Source organism: Adelges cooleyi, unplaced genomic scaffold (assembly GCF_023614345.1).
Source record: "Adelges cooleyi isolate 19-005CV unplaced genomic scaffold, UGA_ACOO_1.1 ACOO_flye_CR_arks_rails_tigmint_CR_PRNA_1, whole genome shotgun sequence".
Lineage (NCBI taxonomy): Eukaryota > Metazoa > Arthropoda > Insecta > Hemiptera > Adelgidae > Adelges > Adelges cooleyi.
The window spans coordinates 142,880-161,393 of NW_026095751.1; the positions used below are offsets into that span (position 1 = coordinate 142,880).

Below are 18,514 nucleotides of genomic sequence, written 5' to 3' on the forward strand. Positions count from 1 at the left end.
ATACCGTGATTGGCGAGAGCGGTTATTTAAGGCAAGTCTTTTGTTATGGGTATGGGTTGCCCAAGTTAGCCTGCGGTCTAGATGTAAACCTAGGAATCGGACATTTTGGGCGGTTGCTTTAGTGTGAATGGATTTTGTTTCGTTGATTTTAATCCCCCAGTCTTTGTACAAGGTCGAAAGGAGATTGAGATGATTTTGTACGAGGTTTGAAGCTATTTCAGGGTCGGAATGGATGGCTAGAAGCGCCTTGTCATCGGCAAAGTCACCAGTCGTAGTGTTAGGGGTGGTAGGTTGATCTGAGGTGAACAAATTGAAAAGTAGAGGCGCAGATACCGATCCTTGAGGTACTCCCGCGTGGATTGGTGATACTTCGGATAAGGAGAAGCCAGATCGAACGGCGAAATGTCTGTTTTCTAGATAAGATTTAAATAAAAGAAAATAGTATGGTGGAAGAATAGATTTGAGTTTGAAGAGTAGGCCATTATGCCATACTCTGACAAATGCCTGAGACACGTCAAGGAAGGCAGCTGTGCAAATAAGCTTTTTTTCAAGAGTATAGGATATTTTATCCACTAGGCGATGGACTTGGTGTATTGTGGAGTGGTTATGACGAAATCCAAATTGGGTATTAGGTATGCTCGCTTCTACGATAGGAAGGATACGTTTTAGGATAATTCTTTCAAACATTTTTGAAAATAGCGGAAGAAGACTAATGGGCCTATATGATTCGGGAGAGTCGGGGGGTTTGCCAGGCTTGGGGATCATAATGATGATTGAGAATTTCCATAAAGCAGGGAAGTATAGAGTTATAGATGTGAGTTAAGAGAAGTAAAGTTTTTTTGGAAAGTTGTTTTGCTACCTCAGCTGTGATGAGGCTTTTGTGATGAGGAGAGTTCCTTATCGCATTTTCAACATCGCTAGGTCGAACATGTTTAGGTGGGAGAGTCATGGGTAGAGGATAGGAGAGAGAGAGAGTGGTTTACTTATTCGATTTGAGAAGGAGAGAGAATATTGTTGTGTGGTTGGAAGGTCATAATGATTTTAAATCGATAAAATGGCATATACAACAAACTAGCGAAAAATATAATATAGTGTCTCAGCTTCAAGATTATTACAAATATATATAAATTGTATAAAAAAAACCAGCTATGTAAATAAAATCACGTAGGCGACCTTGTAAAATACAACTAGATATTACTCTTCGACAATTCGCCATTGAATGTAAAACTAATAACTAAAAACTATTGTACATATGTAATTATGTTAAAACAAATTCAACCAGCCATGGTAATAAATTAACACAGGCACTCTCCAAATAAAATTCGATTTTATAGTTTTGGTCGAAATATAAGCTCATTGTCAAGACACGATAAAGTCACTTCTAAACTGTTGATTCGTCAAGCTGATCAATTTAAGCTTCATCTTAAAACATTTCAGATTATTTAAATAATTTTAGAAAACTATCAACCTTTAACAATCAAACATTGACACTATCAAGCTTCAAAGCTGTTAACACGCTTTTCATCAGGTATGGAAAAATGTTTACTCTTTTATTTTCAGTGTGTATTCATTAGGCTACAAAATAGTATTTTCAATTTTGTATCTTAAATACATCTGAAGTCTAAGCTATTTTATATATCTTGTATTTTTAATAGCTTATAGATATAAATACTATTTTTTAAAAATTAATGGTACCTAATTTCCTAAGACGTTACTGTTTTATGTTTAAACTTGAATTAAAATGTCATACTACTAGTGTATGGAGTTTTTAGTTAATAAGTTAATAGATATAAGCAAACCTTCTGAAAAATCATTACAAGTATTTTTTTTAAAAAAAGGTTTAAAGTGTTTAGGACTTTTCATAACCAAAAGTGATAAAAGTACTTTCAATTAAACGCTTCAATACAAAACTTTAGATAGTAAAAATTAAATTATATTATATATTTAATTGACGGTAAATATTATGTTTATAATTATGTTTATTCATTCAACTGTATCCAATGCACAAAAATATTAATTTTGTTTTGAGGAATTTTCTTGATAAAAATAAATATGCTTTTAAATGTATTATTGTTTGCAGATAAATATGAAACTTTTCTGTTTTTTAATATCATTTATTTTTGTAAATGTTGCGGCAGATATAAGTAACTACTTTATTGTATTACACGAGGTATTTAAAAATCTAAATAAATTGTCATAATTGACTTTTTTTTGCAGCAGCTTATATGAGGGAGGTTGACATGACAAGTCAGTTAAATTTATTATCATACAAGTTAACTGTTGAGATTTTTATTTTACTGTTTTTATACATATTTTTAAAATAATTATTTATTTTAGACAGATACATTCATAGCGCTTTTGAATATAAAAATATTTTGGTTGCAAGTAAGATATATGTCAAGATAATATATAATAGTTTTGTTGTGTTTGCTTGATCTTCAAATTATTTGTAAATTAAATATTATAGTTTTTATTAACCGTCAAGATTAAGAGTGAAAACTTGTGAAAAATTGAGATCACGTTGTACAAAAACAATATGAAAAAAAAAGTTAATTTCTTATTAAACCCTATGAGATATTGAGTGGCTTATGATAAAAAAAAATCACCCTGTATTTAAATAATGAAAATCAATTAATTTATATTTATTTTAATAGTAGTAGTCTCTGTAATTTATCAGAAGCACACTTAACTCTTGGTAATTTACGATAAGTTAAATGGCCATCGCTTAAAACACAGTGTAATCATATTCTGAATTTATATCTATTATGATTTTATTTGAAACTTTTGTTATTGCTCAAACCCTTATTTATTTATTCTAGACGGACTGGAACACGTAATTAAAACACTTGTTCACGAAAATCGATATACAATGAGTAATAAAAATTACTACAATAACGACAAAAATTTAAAGATATCTTGCTAGTATATAAGTTATATAAATATTTATCAATAATGTATATGTTAACAAATTTATCAGTGTCACACATCTTAAATTATACTTTAAAATTTAAATGGAAACTTTCTGAAAAAGAACACTGGGGTTACACTTTTGTCGACTTCATCTATATGCCACATCTGCTTCAACTCAGCCATTATAACAGTCGTCGAAAATCCTGCTTTGTTTATTTTTCGCTAGAAGGCAGGAGAACTTTTATGCTATCGTATACCCAACATTTCTTCTCTGAACTTTCGTTTCTCAACTTTTAACTTCAGTGACTCATACCACTTTTGTTTTTAACGGCTAATGTTACCATAAAGTTTCTGCTCTACACATATATAAAATAATCTAGCTCTTTCTTTCGAATTACTCCTACAAATATCTATATCACCCTGATCTTTGTCTTTTAACACATAATGAAATCCAATACAATTACATTATGTAATGTTAATTTCAGATCAATTGAATTTTATGGTCGCTGTACCAGGTAATAACATTCATTGAATTTTATGGAAATATTTCCACACAGTGGTTTGATACTCATTAGGTGTACAATGTTTTCCTATTCATTTCAGAACGTGCAAGCCTTACTAACAATAACATACAGGGTAACCCTATTTAAATTTACAATTCCTTAATCGGATTTATTATTTATAAGTATAAAAGACTGATTTAATCAATGTCATGCGTTTTGGTGCAAATTTTATAGATATTAAGACAGTACAATCCTAAAGCAATCTAAACTAGTACAGTACAAATCAAATTCAATTAAAATCAGTGCAGTTCAAACCAATCACAGCCAGCACATTAAAATCCAAATTAACCACAATATATACCAAGCGCAGTATAATCTGGCACACTATGAAATTACCAAAATGCTGTCCAGTATCAACAGCTTCACAACGAGGCGATTACTTGAGTGTGTACTTATAGGAACTTGGAATTTATTGACTGCCTTGTACTTAATGCATCGGCTCCTTAAGTAATCGATGTACGATCTATGTTGTCTTCTTATAATTTCGAGATTTGGGATTTTGCCATCGGTCCTTTTATATTTCCATACTAGAATAACCATCTATATTATACTTCATTCACACCCAGTGGCAGTGTATGTGTTGAAGAAATGAAAGCTAATAGCAATTCATTAGTTACCAATAAACTACTAGATAGACAAACCTTCTAGGCAGAGATCGATCTAGGTTCCCGATATAACTTGAACTTTTTACTAATGTTATCTTATTATACTGGTTTACAAAGGAAACTTTAGTGGTTAACCATACAGGATTATGATGCTGGATTATAGTGTAGTTGGTTTAAACCATACTAGTTTAGATTGCACTATAATTGTACTGTTCTATGTTTTCAACAACTATAGATTCTTGCCTAATCATATGACAGTGATTAAATCACTTATAACTTAAACAACCTTCTTGAATCACGGTACTTATTTTTTACTGTGCTGAATTATACTGTGCTAGGGCTATATTGTACTTAGTTTGTAGTAGTTTGGACTGTTCTGGTTCCGGCTCTGTTAGTTTAGATCACATACGATTTCAGATTTATAGGGTTGTGATTTGAGTAAATCAGTTCAGAAGAAAAAAATTATCATGTTTACAGGTACAAAAATAAAAAAACATTGTAAGGTCAACACCTTTTTAGCTCCGTATCGAAGCTAAATTGCGTATGCTTCCATATTGGTTTCCACCAGAAGAAACAAGTACATTCAATTTAATATATTCTGTTTTAAATTTTAGAATCAATAGGACTGCAGATAGATATGCAATTTGAAATACAAATTGAATTACGTAAATATAATATTTACAAATTTGATGGTTACTTACTTGTAGTTAATTTATATAAAAATATATATTTTACTATTTGTTTACTTTTTTTGTTTATAGCTCTCCTTGTGCTCATTGCTCCAAGCCAACGTAATAAGAATTTATTAATAAATTTGTTGTATAGACCTTAAGGCTTGTTTTAAAAATTAAATTTTTTTTGTTCTTACACAATAATTATTATGACCATTGATAATTCTCCTTAGACTGTCATGCCCTGCGCTCTTACCCGTTATTAAAAGAAGAGTAAATTCAATTGAACCACTTATAATGGAATTCGAATAAAAACGTGTTCGAATAATTTATTTATTTAATCAATTTTTTTTCCAAACTATTCAAAATGTGAAATTATTTTTGCAACTTTTTTTTGTAACTTTTCCTATTTTTTTGAAACCCTTAAAGTTTAAAACCAAAAACGGTGTTTATTACTTTTTGTAGACCATAGAAATTTAAATTTGACCAATCTTGGAAAAGTGAGAAGATTTTTTACTGGAAACGCTTTAAGAAATATAATTTTAAATGAATTAGGTAAGTATTAACTATCAAGTTTTATTGCTATACTACCATTATATTGTAATATCAATAAACGTGTATACCAATCAAAATAATTATTTATACATATACAGGTTGATTCATTTTGGGTAAGACACTACTTTTCTCAGAAAATATGAACATTTAAAAAAAAAAAATTTTCTATACTTTTAGGTACACATTGTACTACCTACATTTTTTAATACTGTGAATATTTGTATCTCCAACCCTCATACAAAAAAAGAAGGTAGGACATCACTTTTTTCAAATGGCAACATATGTTTTAAATTTCAGAAATATAGAAAACTAAATAGAAGAAATATAGAAAGTATAGAAAAATATAGTACGAAGTGTCTCTAAAAAAATAGGAAAAAATTATATTCAAAATATTAATACTTTCGGAAAAAACTAATGTCTTACCCAAAATGAATCACACTGTATATATAATATAATTTAATAGGAATAATTCTCAATAGTATAACAAGAATATACATTATTTCGTTTATTAATAAAATAAAATATGATGAATAGAGTAAACATGTGTGTATATTTTATAATATGCAATCATCAATAATATATAGTTTTGTTTTTTTAAATTCTTTTAGCTGCAAATGAGCCAAATTGTTCGGAATTGTGTCAATATATAGGACTGTGGATGAGTACAAAAGTCCCATCGTTATATACAAATATAACTGAAATTGTCCCTTATAATGTTTGTATCTTACGGGATACAGCCGGTCATATTATAAAATACAGATCCTTCGGCAGTACATATTGGCAGGTAGACGCCGATGACATTGACTATAAAATAATAAAACTAAAAGATCAAGTACTTGAAGGAGAGATACCAGTTACCACCATCGGATAATTTTGACCAGAAACCAATAGTATAACTGTTTTAAAATTATATAGTACTAGTGTCAATTAATTTAATCTATTTCATAACAGATCGTTTTGCTTCCAATTATAAAAACATTTATTATGTATTATGTTGTGCCTATGTATTATGTATGTTTATTACTGAACAAAAAACAACCGAACGTAAAAAGAATAATTATGGAGTTAGGCTTAAATGTTAAGGTAAATTTTATATTATAATATATGTGTATTAAAGTCGTACGTGTGTGCTTAAAGACACAAACTTAAAATGGATTGGCCACGTTTATATCATATTTACAGAAGATGCGAAAAAGTTGAATTGCTTTTATTCGTGGTCTCAATTTTATAATTTTTAATAGTTAGGCTTTTTTATCATTAACTGGAATAATTTCCGAACATATATTTGGAATACATCCTGATTCCGATCATGGCTGATGAACGCACATATTATGATTAACATTTTTGGTCCTACGGTAAAATCCCTTTTGCCATGCTCGACAAACAAAGTTATAAATAACAAAATTTCACTCTATCGCACGACATAAGAGAAGTAAATTTTTTAGGAAACCGCTACACATTGCATAGTGCAAGACTACTAGGTTGTAATATAATCAATTATATTATATGTTAAAGATTACCAATATTAATTATAATGTAAATCAAACACAAAACTAGTATGTATACACGTGTCTACTCATGAGTAGCTTAGCCGAAGCCAAAAAGTATACTTATTATTTCTGGACGTACATAAAAATACAAATTTTATTATTATTATTAACCCGATTAAATATTTAAAATATATTAACTAATACAAGTGTGTTTTAAATTATTTGTACAAGATATACATCAAGTATTTAACCACTTTAAGTTGAATACGGATTTTTATTTCAATATCAAGTAACCGGTGTTAAACATTCTTAATTGAGTTAGAAATATATTGAAACAAACTAATACAGAAATGGTTTTAAAAGAGTAATATTAAATGGTTAAGAATATTATCCAAAAAAGTGGCACTTATACAATAAATGATATCAGCAGATAATCAATGGAAAAATGTGAATATTGAGAGATGTTAATGTATTTACATAGCACAATATTTTGTGCTATGTAATACATATAATTTTCGATAATATTCTCTATCATTCACGGAGGAAACTTAAATTTAAATTTGGGAACTGCCCAAGGCACCGAATTAATCGTTACAAAATTTTCAATATTAATCTCAACAATGGTTCGGCCATCTTCAATACTAAATACAAAAAAATATAATTATTTTATTTAAATTTATTCAGAATGTTTTACAACTTATATAAATAAATAAATATTTGTTTTCTAAAAAGTTTATTAAATTAAATACCCTTTGTCATTTCGTCTGGTTCTAGGCTCTATAAGACATATTCATGATTCAACTTCTTTCCTTCGAAAGGGAAAACTAACGTTTTTTTATAATATTTTAAATAAATTCTATTTTTCCACGTCCCATTGGAATTCAACCAACGTATAACCTTTGGCACGTGTGCCATTGGTTCGCTATCCCTGTGCTAGGCCCATCTCGTATCATATAATAAAATATAAAACAAAATAACGAAATTATAATTACTTGGTTAAATCATAAATGCAACACATATACCCTGCATGGGATTTGCTTACGAATTGTAATATTAAAACGATAATGGTACAAAAATATTTTATAAATACTATTAACATAAACGATTTATTGTCTTGTATCAAAACATCTAACAAACATAAAAATGCAGTTAATATCTTTATAACCAAATCTATACAAAAAATTGAGAAAGTCGGAATAAGCTTATGTTTCTGTAAATGTATTTTACACATTTTATATAATATTAAATATATTTCTAATTTTTAGAACATTTTTAAATAAATTTCATGAAAGTAGGAAAAGGGGTTTAACATGAATTGTGAAAAAACTACTTTTTCTTAAAAATCAAGTGCAATTACACTGAAGTTTCATTAGGACAAGCGAGACAAATATAAAACTTCTGTGTAATTTTGAGCTAGGTGATTCACAATAATAAAATAAGACTTCGTGAAAGAATCATTTAACTTTCAAATGTTTACATAAGTAATAAACAATAAAATGGTGGGATTTATATTAAATTCTAAATTCAGTCATAGAAATACTCAGTAATTTGAGTTTCCCAATATGCTTTGTTCTTAAAAATTCTTTCATTATGTTTTTTACATTTGGTAAAAAATTTTCAAATATTATATTCCTCCATTGTTTATTCAATCACTTGGTTTTGCTTGACAATTTAGAAATTAATACCTTTTAACGATTAAATACAAACTAATAAATTATTTAAAAAAAAATCCTTAACCGCCGTGATCAAAATGTTTTAAGCACACACAATGTTTTTTTATCCTCGGTACTATTAGTATGTTATAACGTTGTACTCAGACCATGTAAGCGTTTTAAGCAAATCCCATTCTGTACTTTTATAAATAATACGTTTTTATTTATTTAGGTATTTTGCGTGTGGCAAAATTTTTCCACAGTCAATAGTTAGGTTACATAAATTAAATTCCAATTGCAATTCTCTAAAGAATTGGGACGGGCTCGCAGACGGTTCGCGATACGTTCGGCTCGCAAGTGTATACGCTGCTTAATATAAGTATTATATGTTTGAGTCATTGTAAAACCAATAATTTATAAAAAAAAATACTCGATACACTGCGTTGGAATAATTTATGTACATCATAAATCGTATAAAAAAAATGAACCAGCTATGTAAATAAATTGCCTACAAGAACCAATTCAGATTCTAAATTTTTTGACGATATACAAGTCGGAAAAAGACCATTTTAAAACAGTAAATTTAAAAAGCCGACCAAGTCCCTAATATTTTTTTAGAAATTCTATCAGTTTATTAAATAGGTAAGTACTTTTATTTAACTCCAAAAATTGTAAGTTAGATTTTAATCAGATATGGGCAAAATTAATTAAAAACTTACGCGAAAAATTATTATTAGCTTAGAATAATACATTGTAAAATATAGGTATTTAAAATTGTGATATTGTCATGAAGTATCCAAAAAAATAACTCCATTAATACATTCCTCTAAAAAATTCCAAAAGTATTACTTAGAAAAATAGAAAAACAAGTTATAAATTAATTGTAAATCGGTAGGAATCAAAGTTTATATGTCAATAAAATCATTCGGGTACATGAAATTATTCTAGTTAGTTAGCCAAAAAGTATGTTGATTTGGTTACTTACCATGATAGCTTTAAAATTATAAATTAATTAAAAATATTTTGTAACCGTTAAAACATTTTAGTAAAACCACGATAATATGTTGACTTAGAACTTTATAACCCTTTGAAATACGACATTATTTTATTTAAATATTACCCTCAAGATATCAGCTTTAAATTTATATCGAATATAAAAATTGTATTTTTCATTTTATCTATAAATCACTCTTTTCTACTCAAGAAATTAATAAAATATTCGTTTAAATTTTAGGCGTAATTAAATAACAAACCAAATTAATTTAAATAAAATGTTATTCTTTACTTAAATAACCTATTAGTTTTCTTTGGTCTTTTTAAAAGAATTAAATCGTTTTTCGACAAATAAATGAGAAGAAAATAGTCTTAACTATACGTCAGTAAAATGCAAATATGAAATGATATTAAAAAAAAACTGCTTTGGAAATAAATTAATATAAATACCCTGCAAAAACAATTTATACTTTACTTTTCTGGTAGAAATATAAGTTCATAATTAAGGAGCAAAAATTCGCTTAAAAATAATGTGCTTAACCGAATGTTTGCTCGTTTTAACAACTCGATCGAATTGATATTTGTCTTAAAACTTGTATCTTGACAATCAATTAAATAAAAAATATTTTTTAGCTTTAAAATATGCAAGTATATTTTTCAGATATAGACGAATTACAAAACACTTTTTAAATAATAATTTTAATGAGATCAAACTGATTGGTATCATCGTGTTAAATTGATGAGGAAAAGGAGAAGACTGAAAATATTGATTAATTTTATGATTATTCTTTTTTTCAGATAAAAATGAATTTTTTCTGTGTTTTAATAGCATGTGTTTTTGTAAATGTTTCTACAGATATATGTAATTATTTTATGTTTTTACTTTCTTACACTAGGTAAAAAAAAAAAAATGTATATATAATATTTAATTATTTTTTACAGTGGACTTTAAGAGGGTGGTTGCCATTACAAGTCGGTAACATTTATTATCATAAAGAAATTATTAAATTTTTTTAATTTTAAAGTTTTTATATAAATTTTCAAAAATTTTTACTTCAGACTTAGTCATCAAAATGGCTTCTGACCGACATTATGTATTTGGAAGTAATATATATTTATAACTAAATACACTTATACAAAATTGTTTTGTAATATTTGCCTGATGACCAATTCATTTATAAATTAAAAATTTTAGTTTTTACACGCTTACTATAATATTATAATAGTCTGACTTATAGAACCATGAAACCAAAACAAAATTACTTAGATTTGTTTGATACACTTGTTATTAATTATAATTAGGGGCTTAATAGTAAGTAGTAGAGTAAAGGCTTGTTTTATTTTATATAGACAATTTTTTTTCTCAAATATCAAAATACAAAGAACACAAAACAACACCATCACAACAAATTTCTAATCTCAATGTCGAATTAAAAAATTGCAATAATATTTTTACTTTTGAGATTGTTCTGACGATCGATCGCATTTGGTTTAAGGAACATAATATAACATTTTGTTGTACCATGTTTTTGGGCTGGACACACAGTTTTTTTTTTGCGTAGACAAAATAACGTCATTGCGATACCAGTGTGTTTAATGCGACCGGTTTACGGTTCAAAGTGCTTAAGTAAATTTGCTTTTAAATTGTTATATTTGATAGGAATTTCCTTTTGGGATTTCAATGTCATTTTTTAATTTTATGGTAATTCATGTCAAAATCATAGACAGTATTTAAAATAGTAGGAATCATTATGAATGGTTTTTTTATTTTTTTAATGTTTAAATAGACCTAATTATTTTTTGTCTAAATCATGAGATCATTGAAATAATTGTGTTTTATATGTTCCAATACAATTATATCCAACAAAGATTTACTTTAAATCATCAACTTTAATATTTTTTTTTTAGCCGATTGGTCACAATGACTTGTGTAATAAATATAATTTAGTAATAATAAGTATTTTAGTTACCAATACTATAATATATATTTTTTGTGTTTTTGATAAGAGGAGAAACCGCACATAGGTACGAGCTTACATTGGTAGTTTCTATAAAGTACTAAGGGTATACATGGCAGTGAATATTAAACAAAAGGAAGCATTAGTGGAGATAAGGGGAGGGCTTGTGATTCTAAAAATCCTAAAACTTGAAATTAGTGCCACCTTAACTTTTTTTTAAGCAAATCTCTCACTAAAAAATAAATATAGATATTTTGAAAAGCACTAATTTCAAATATTAAGATTTCGGTATCCCAAACCCCACCTGATATTCGTCGATCAGGGGGGAGTAGGGAGTAACGTGAAGTTCAATGGTCATCAACATGGTGTAATCTTATATTAATAATTTTTTAACTTTTTTAATATTTTTAAACAGTTTTTTAAAAAAAAAAATCCTGTATATACATGGCGTCTGTATTTAAAATAAAGAAATATTTTTTTTGATAATTCTAGATGGATTGGAATATATTATTAAATCATTTATATATGACGACCAAATTACAATGGGTACCTATTAATATTTATATAATAAAAAAAAAATCGTGCTAGTAATACAAAATATTTCATACAAAAAGGTTCTATAAATTTGTAAACAAATTTATTTGTCGTAAATATCTTAAAATTAACTAGGCATTCTAAATGGAATCTTTATAAAATCGTCACTGATTACAGCTCTCAAAATCTTATCTTATACCTGGTATATTATTCTACTCGCCGTATCTGTTACATTCAGCCATTTAATTTTTAATAAAGTTTCCACTCTATTCAAAATACTCGAGATGAAAACTGTTTTTCGAATTACTAATACATGTAATATATATACTACCTTAAAATTTACCATTAATTCAGGGAATGTTATTTTCAGAAGTCATGAGTATATTGTTCGCTGTACCGGGTAATAATTTCCAAATTTGTGCGAACCATTATTTTTGGATATTTATTAAGTATTTACAATATTTCGTATTAATTTCAGAAAAGGCAGACCTTACAAACATGCAGAGTAACCCCATTTATATGTTTCATATTTACAATACTTTACTTGCATTCATTATTTACTTATACTGAGAATAAACATGTACTTATATGTTCTATTAAATCATAAAAAACTTATACATTAAACATTATTGTGATTCAAATTTTAGTTTATATGGATCAACAGATACAACTGCAACTAGAAATAATTGATTCATTGTGTAAGTATAAAATTTAATACTTCTATGTGAACAATTTTCAAAATTGACAATTACATACTTGTAGTCTAAAGAAAAACTGTAAAATTTCGATTAAAGCTTTATGTTTTTACCTAAGCATCTGATAATCGTTTAAAATATAATTCAAATCGTTAGTTTAAATATTGCTATTAGAAGTAATTTAATAGTAGTATAATAATATATTGCATTCAAAAATTATTATTATTGATCTCAATTTTAATGTGAATGTTAATAGTAATATTTTAAATCAGTTTTATTTAAGTGTATAAATATTTAGTATTTTTGAAGTATCATTTATTAATTCTTTTAATTAGTCTCAATTTAGATTGACTATTATAAAAGAATTATAAAAGCTGGTTTTTAAATAGTGTAAAAATGATTTGTTAATTTATCAATTTGTTACAGTTCTTCCTGTGCCTAATAATCCAGGCCCAAGTAATTATAATTTATTAAATAGTAGTAATTAGACCTAAACGCTTGTTTTAATAATAACATTTAATGTTTTCTTTCTCACACAATAATTATTATAGTGAGGTCAACATAAAGTTGGAGAAAGAGAGTGAGACTACATTAATATTTACTAAGTCATGCCTCAGTGAGACTTATAGAAACTATTATTTTAATAAATCACAATTTTTCGACGAGTAATAAAATTATGTATCAAGACTTGTTTTGTGCAGATTATGGTGACATAAATTTAACCGATCTTGGAGAAGCAAGAAGATATCTTACTGGAAAAGCTTTAAGAAATATAATCATTTTTGCGATAGGTAAATATTAATATAGATTTGTCATAGTGTTGATTTTCAACCATTATACTGTATACATGGTTCTGCAATTTAATTGTGTATTTATATTTATTAAAATAACTGGTTTATAAAAACATTTCATTTTCAGTAATATTTATAATAATCATTTTAATAGTTTTGCATATTTTAAAGACATACATATCAAAAATGTATCCTTATTAAATTTGTTTTATTTGATTAAATAAATTTATAGAAATCATAAAATTCATAATATAGGTATATTTATCTATAATTGTTTCTTAACATAAAATTTATTATTTTTAAAATTTGTTGAGCATTTCTATTTTTAACGTGAATATGTTTTTGGTTTAGTCTGGTGTGTTTAACGCAACTGTTTCTCTTCCACTTTCCAAAACCATTGCTTGCCCTCCTCACCTCTTTCCTAGCATTTCTCAGCCTCATCTACATTCTTTCACTTTATAACACTATTCCCTACTCTTTTCCATGCTCTCCATCCAACTCTTACCCTCTTTCATAATTCCCTACTATCTTACATCCTCTCTAACCCTCACACCCCTTATTTCACCCTTTTCCGTCCGCTAATTTATATTTTGATACAGATAACGAATTGTCAGTTTTCGACAAAAGACGGCAATTTTAAATTTCGTTCTTGTTCGTTAATTGCCTATGGACTCAATATCTAGTACATAATATCTAGTTTATGTTAACCTACACTTTTCTATAATACACTACAGTGTTATGTATATTTAACGAGAGAAAATTTAAATTTGGCATGATTTAATAGAAGATCTTCCAAGTTTCAAAATATTAATTTTATTATGAATTCAACTATAGTTTTTCTTATTTTAAACATATTTTATACAATTTTGATGATCAATATGTAATGATATACACAGTCTCCCGGGAGTGTTTCTGTCATTAAATAATAATTTTTTGACTGGAAATCGCATGGCTATACAATAGAGACGCCATGTTATTATTTTTTTTTTACACGTGTAGCAGTTTTGACTGCAAAATAAATAAAATTAGTAACCTAATTCTAAACTATTAATCTAAATTTATAATTAAAAAAAAAAAATGTTTTGTTAATTTTCAGATAGATACGAATCATATATATCTTTTGGACGCTTGTGTCGTTTTTTAGGGGTGTGGATAAGTACAAAAACCCCAACTATGTATATAACATCTGCTGAAGTTGACACTTATAGATGTTGTGTCTTAAAAGATAAAGCCGATCACATTACAAAATACACATTCATTGATGACGCTTATTGGCAAGTAGACGCCGAAAACATTGATTTTAAAATAATAGAACTAAAAGAACAACTACTCGAGGAAGAGGTATCAGTGATCACAGTCAGATAATTTCGACCAAAAACCAAAAGTATAAGTCTTCTAAAATTATAGAGTACTATTGTTCTTGTATTTAAATCATTTTTCTACATTGCACTAATACCAAATCATTAATTAATTCATTGTATTTCAAAATAAACTGTTTTACTTACGATTATAAACTCATTTTATGTTTATAATTATTATTATAATATTTACTTATGACACATTACTAACAATAGGAGGTCTTAAGGCCTAGTTTGGTCTCCTATAAGGAGGATATGCCGAGTGTAGAACTCAAGTGCAACTACATGAAGAACAGTTTTAAACATTTTAAACAAGGAATAAAAAATATAACTCTCCATTTTACATTTTATACCATTATAAAATTTGTCAATTAATTGAATGTATTTTTTAATAAACAATTTTGCTCACACTTATCAACAAATTTATGACTTGTGTGCACTAGCGCAGCTGTAATTTTTATATAATATAATCCCCATCCCGACTAATAATCGAATTAGGAGTTACTTGCTAATTATAGCAGGGTTGGGTAAATTCATGAATACAAGTTTTAGACACCAATATTATAAGGAGGAGGATTGGCCAAGTGGGTGGGTGGCAAAGTGTTAGCGCTCACTGTCGCTGGTTCGACCCTCAGTAACAAGCGCTCCGTTTGCTAAGCGAGCAATCGTCCGATGAAAAGAAGCTGCCATCCCCCCTCTACGACTGCATGACAGAAACGTCATATGCTAACAATAGTAACAATACTACACTTATATAAAAATACTTTCGCCCTGTGTATACATTATGACAAAAATTATGATAATTTTATTTAAGTTCAAAAGTACTCAGATTTTATAGAAAAATTTGGTTTATTTTTTATTGAATTTATTGTACTTGAAATTTTACTGAAATTTAACAATTGTCTCCATTTTCTTTTCAAAAACTTCAAAAGCATTTAGTTAAACTTTAAACGCGTTTTCAAAAACGGTAACAACTATATTTTTAAATCCACGTGACGGATTCCATGAAATTTGTACAGAAAATTCCAGGTAACAAAAACTAGTGCTAAATCGAAGGATTATTTGTTAGAGAGCGTTCAACAGTTAAGCACATATCTTTGTCAAGACTGCATATTTTAATTTTAAATGTATGTAAAGTAGTGTTCAAACTTGGTATTATATGTCAAATAAAAAATTATACTTCAGTTAATAAATATTGCTTTAAATTTCTATTTTTCCAACACCAACTTTTGATGATCGTTCGAAATACAACTCCAATCGTTCATACGTTGCTGTTATAGTTAGTTTAATATAAACACAAAATTTTGCAATGATTAATTATTGGTCTATTAAATCTCGCTTTTAGCTTGACTCTTATGAATAAAATTTAAAAAAAAAATGGTTTTTATAAACTGTATAACTATTGGATATTCCATATATTTCTTACAGGTCTTCCTATACCTGATGTTCCAGATCAAGGTAATTTCGATTTATTCAATAGTAATAAATAAACCTTCAGGCTTGTTTTAAATCCCACAATTGTATTTGTTTTTTGTCTGTACACAATAAATGAAACAAAGTAAACTTTTAGTTGGAAAGTGTGTGAGACTAACTATAATATTTTGAATGGCATAAATACATTTTCACCTACTCACAACATAACAAATAAAAATAACTTTAGTTATTTTCTCCGATTTTTGGAAAATTATTTAATCATGGATATGATTTTAGCATTACGGCTTCCTATCAAAGTGAAATGTTTTTACAATTAATAAAAAGTATATAATTAAATGAAAATTATAAACTCAAAATGTTACCGACCACTATAGCCGCCGATCCCTAAATAGTATCGAAACTTAAATCTCTAAGAGGGCCCACAAAAAATTTGATTTTGTATATTTAACAAACGATTTTACAGTAGTTTTATGTGTGTATATTATAACATACATATTATAATGAACCAAAACAACGTTTTAGGTTTCTTCTTGTTACCATAATAATATGTTCTTTTGGTCCAAAAAAATGTTCCTAAATAAAAAAAAGAGATGAGAGATTGCATAGAGAGCAACGAATTTTGTCTAAGAGGTTTTTAAAAAAAATTATATTATTAGGTGAACTAACATAATCAAGTAACACAATTTTTCCGTCTACCGACGAAACTTCAAATGTAATTGTATATATTTTTTTTGTTTCCTGTTATAAGTATGTATGTCCCAGCACCAACTGCGTTTCAATCCGCTAAGTAATTTAATTTAAAAAAAATAATATTTAATAATTACAAGCAAAATTATTAGCCCTGTAAGATGACGCTCATCAGTACATTGCACATTCCACACATAAGACCCCAGTACTTATGCCTAATAAATATTGCCATTCTAGTGCGGCGGGTTTGTTGGTCATTTTCCAAAATAAAACTCTAATTAAAACCTCAAAGCCAAGTTCATAACTAACTTAATTTTTTTCTTAATTTTTGCAGATTTCGCAAACTTAAACTTGTCCGAACTTGGAGATGCGAGAAGAGTTCTTACTAAAGAAGCTTTAAAAAATACCATCATCCGTGCACTAAGTAAATATTATTTTAGAGTAATAATGGTGCAGCGTTTTTAACATTAAAACATATATAATATGTTATATACTATTGAAACAATAAATTTATAAATATAAAATCATTTTTCAATAAGAATTTATTAATAATAATAATAATATTGCATTTTTTAAAATATAATTATCATGGATTAATTATAATCACAGTAACACACACATTTTTTTTTTTTTTTATTGTAATAAATGTATAGATCACTCAACATATAATAAATTATATTGTATGTTGTCCTAACATACAATTATTGTAAATATTTTTATTAGAATATGTCTTTTAATTTGAGTTCTTGCTCTTCATTGCTTATGGACTGTATTTATTGGCAATATTTAAAAAAAAAGTAAATACATCTTATTTGATTTCATAACTTAATAAGTGATGAGTAGAGTACGAAATTTGTATAATAACTTGTCATCACTTACATACTTACGTTTAGTAAAATACACAGAGTTATATTGAAGAAGTTAAAACATCAGATTAATGTAAAATAAGTTTTTCGATACACGATAGGTTGTGGTATACTGAGTGTCCACCGCATTATTGCTATTCATCGAGTTTGTGCAGCATTTCTGTACAACATAGATACTAATTAAATATTATATATATATATATATTTTTTTTATACACGTTCTGCACAACAAAATAAAGTGATTGTTTTTTTTTAAATTTTAGATGCAAATGAACCAATTGTAACTGGAATCCAGATAATTAAGTTTGGTCAGTTGTGTCGTTTTATAGGCTTATGGATGAGTACGCTAGACCCATTATTATATATAAAAGCTACTAGAATTGAAGTTATTTTTAATATGTGTATCTTAACAAATACAGCCGATCATGATATAAAATATAGAAAAATTAATGATGAATTTTGTCTAGTAGACGTTAATAACATTGATAATAAATTAATAGAACTTGTGGTGCAGTTATCAATACTTTAGACTGGTAGTCAAATGTTTAACTCTATAAAAATGTTACGTTAAAATTACTATTATATTTAAATATATTTTACGTAGTGCACTAAAATCTACATTGTAAACGAATCAAATGTATTTAATAATAAACAGTATTTCATACTTTTATTGATTTCACTCATTACTATTATTATTATAACTACTTTTGCGTGTATAGGGCTTTATTTTGTAAGAAAGTAGATTTTTAGGC

At 27.2% G+C, this 18,514-nt stretch overlaps 2 protein-coding genes across 12 annotated transcripts; both read left to right on the plus strand.

Annotated features, from left to right (window-relative positions):
- The first annotated feature begins 1,233 nt into the window (after positions 1 to 1,233).
- LOC126835997 (uncharacterized) lies at positions 1,234 to 6,293 on the plus strand. 7 transcript variants are annotated; one of them, XM_050568932.1, is made up of 11 exons: positions 1,234 to 1,528; positions 2,081 to 2,144; positions 2,218 to 2,272; positions 2,342 to 2,385; positions 2,820 to 2,873; positions 3,396 to 3,425; positions 3,514 to 3,546; positions 4,693 to 4,743; positions 4,840 to 4,869; positions 5,215 to 5,304; positions 5,913 to 6,293. In XM_050568932.1, exons 2-11 carry the CDS (start codon positions 2,087 to 2,089, stop codon positions 6,173 to 6,175), a joined length of 708 nt encoding a protein of 235 aa, XP_050424889.1. In that variant the 5' UTR covers positions 1,234 to 1,528; positions 2,081 to 2,086; the 3' UTR covers positions 6,176 to 6,293. The 7 variants fall into 7 exon arrangements, with proteins under 7 accessions (XP_050424889.1, XP_050424896.1, XP_050424905.1 ...); XM_050568939.1 differs by having other exon boundaries at positions 2,218 to 2,247; positions 2,338 to 2,385; XM_050568948.1 differs by lacking the exon at positions 4,693 to 4,743.
- A 2,400-nt stretch (positions 6,294 to 8,693) lies between these two features.
- Positions 8,694 to 14,949, plus strand: LOC126836033 (uncharacterized). 5 transcript variants are annotated; one of them, XM_050568995.1, is made up of 11 exons: positions 8,701 to 9,088; positions 10,238 to 10,301; positions 10,382 to 10,411; positions 10,499 to 10,543; positions 11,890 to 11,943; positions 12,302 to 12,331; positions 12,410 to 12,436; positions 12,579 to 12,629; positions 13,053 to 13,082; positions 13,313 to 13,417; positions 14,514 to 14,949. In XM_050568995.1, the coding sequence occupies exons 2-11, from the start codon at positions 10,244 to 10,246 to the stop codon at positions 14,780 to 14,782; spliced, it is 699 nt and encodes a 232-aa protein (XP_050424952.1). In that variant the 5' UTR covers positions 8,701 to 9,088; positions 10,238 to 10,243; the 3' UTR covers positions 14,783 to 14,949. The 5 variants fall into 5 exon arrangements, with proteins under 5 accessions (XP_050424986.1, XP_050424969.1, XP_050424977.1 ...); XM_050569003.1 differs by having other exon boundaries at positions 8,710 to 9,088; positions 13,328 to 13,417; XM_050569012.1 differs by lacking the exon at positions 10,499 to 10,543 and having other exon boundaries at positions 8,695 to 9,088.
- The last annotated feature ends 3,565 nt before the right edge of the window (positions 14,950 to 18,514 follow it).

Coding starts and splice junctions, on each gene's coding strand:
- LOC126835997 (XM_050568932.1), top strand. CDS start 2,087: ATGAAACTTTTCTGTTTTTTAATATCATTTATTTTTGTAAATGTTGCG. Junction 3,547..4,692: donor TACTAACAATAACATACAGG/GTAACCCTATTT, acceptor TTTAAATTTTAG/AATCAATAGGACTGCAGATA. Junction 4,870..5,214: donor GCTCATTGCTCCAAGCCAAC/GTAATAAGAATT, acceptor TACTTTTTGTAG/ACCATAGAAATTTAAATTTG.
- LOC126836033 (XM_050568995.1), top strand. CDS start 10,244: ATGAATTTTTTCTGTGTTTTAATAGCATGTGTTTTTGTAAATGTTTCT. Junction 12,332..12,409: donor TATATTGTTCGCTGTACCGG/GTAATAATTTCC, acceptor TATTAATTTCAG/AAAAGGCAGACCTTACAAAC. Junction 13,418..14,513: donor TATAATCATTTTTGCGATAG/GTAAATATTAAT, acceptor GTTAATTTTCAG/ATAGATACGAATCATATATA.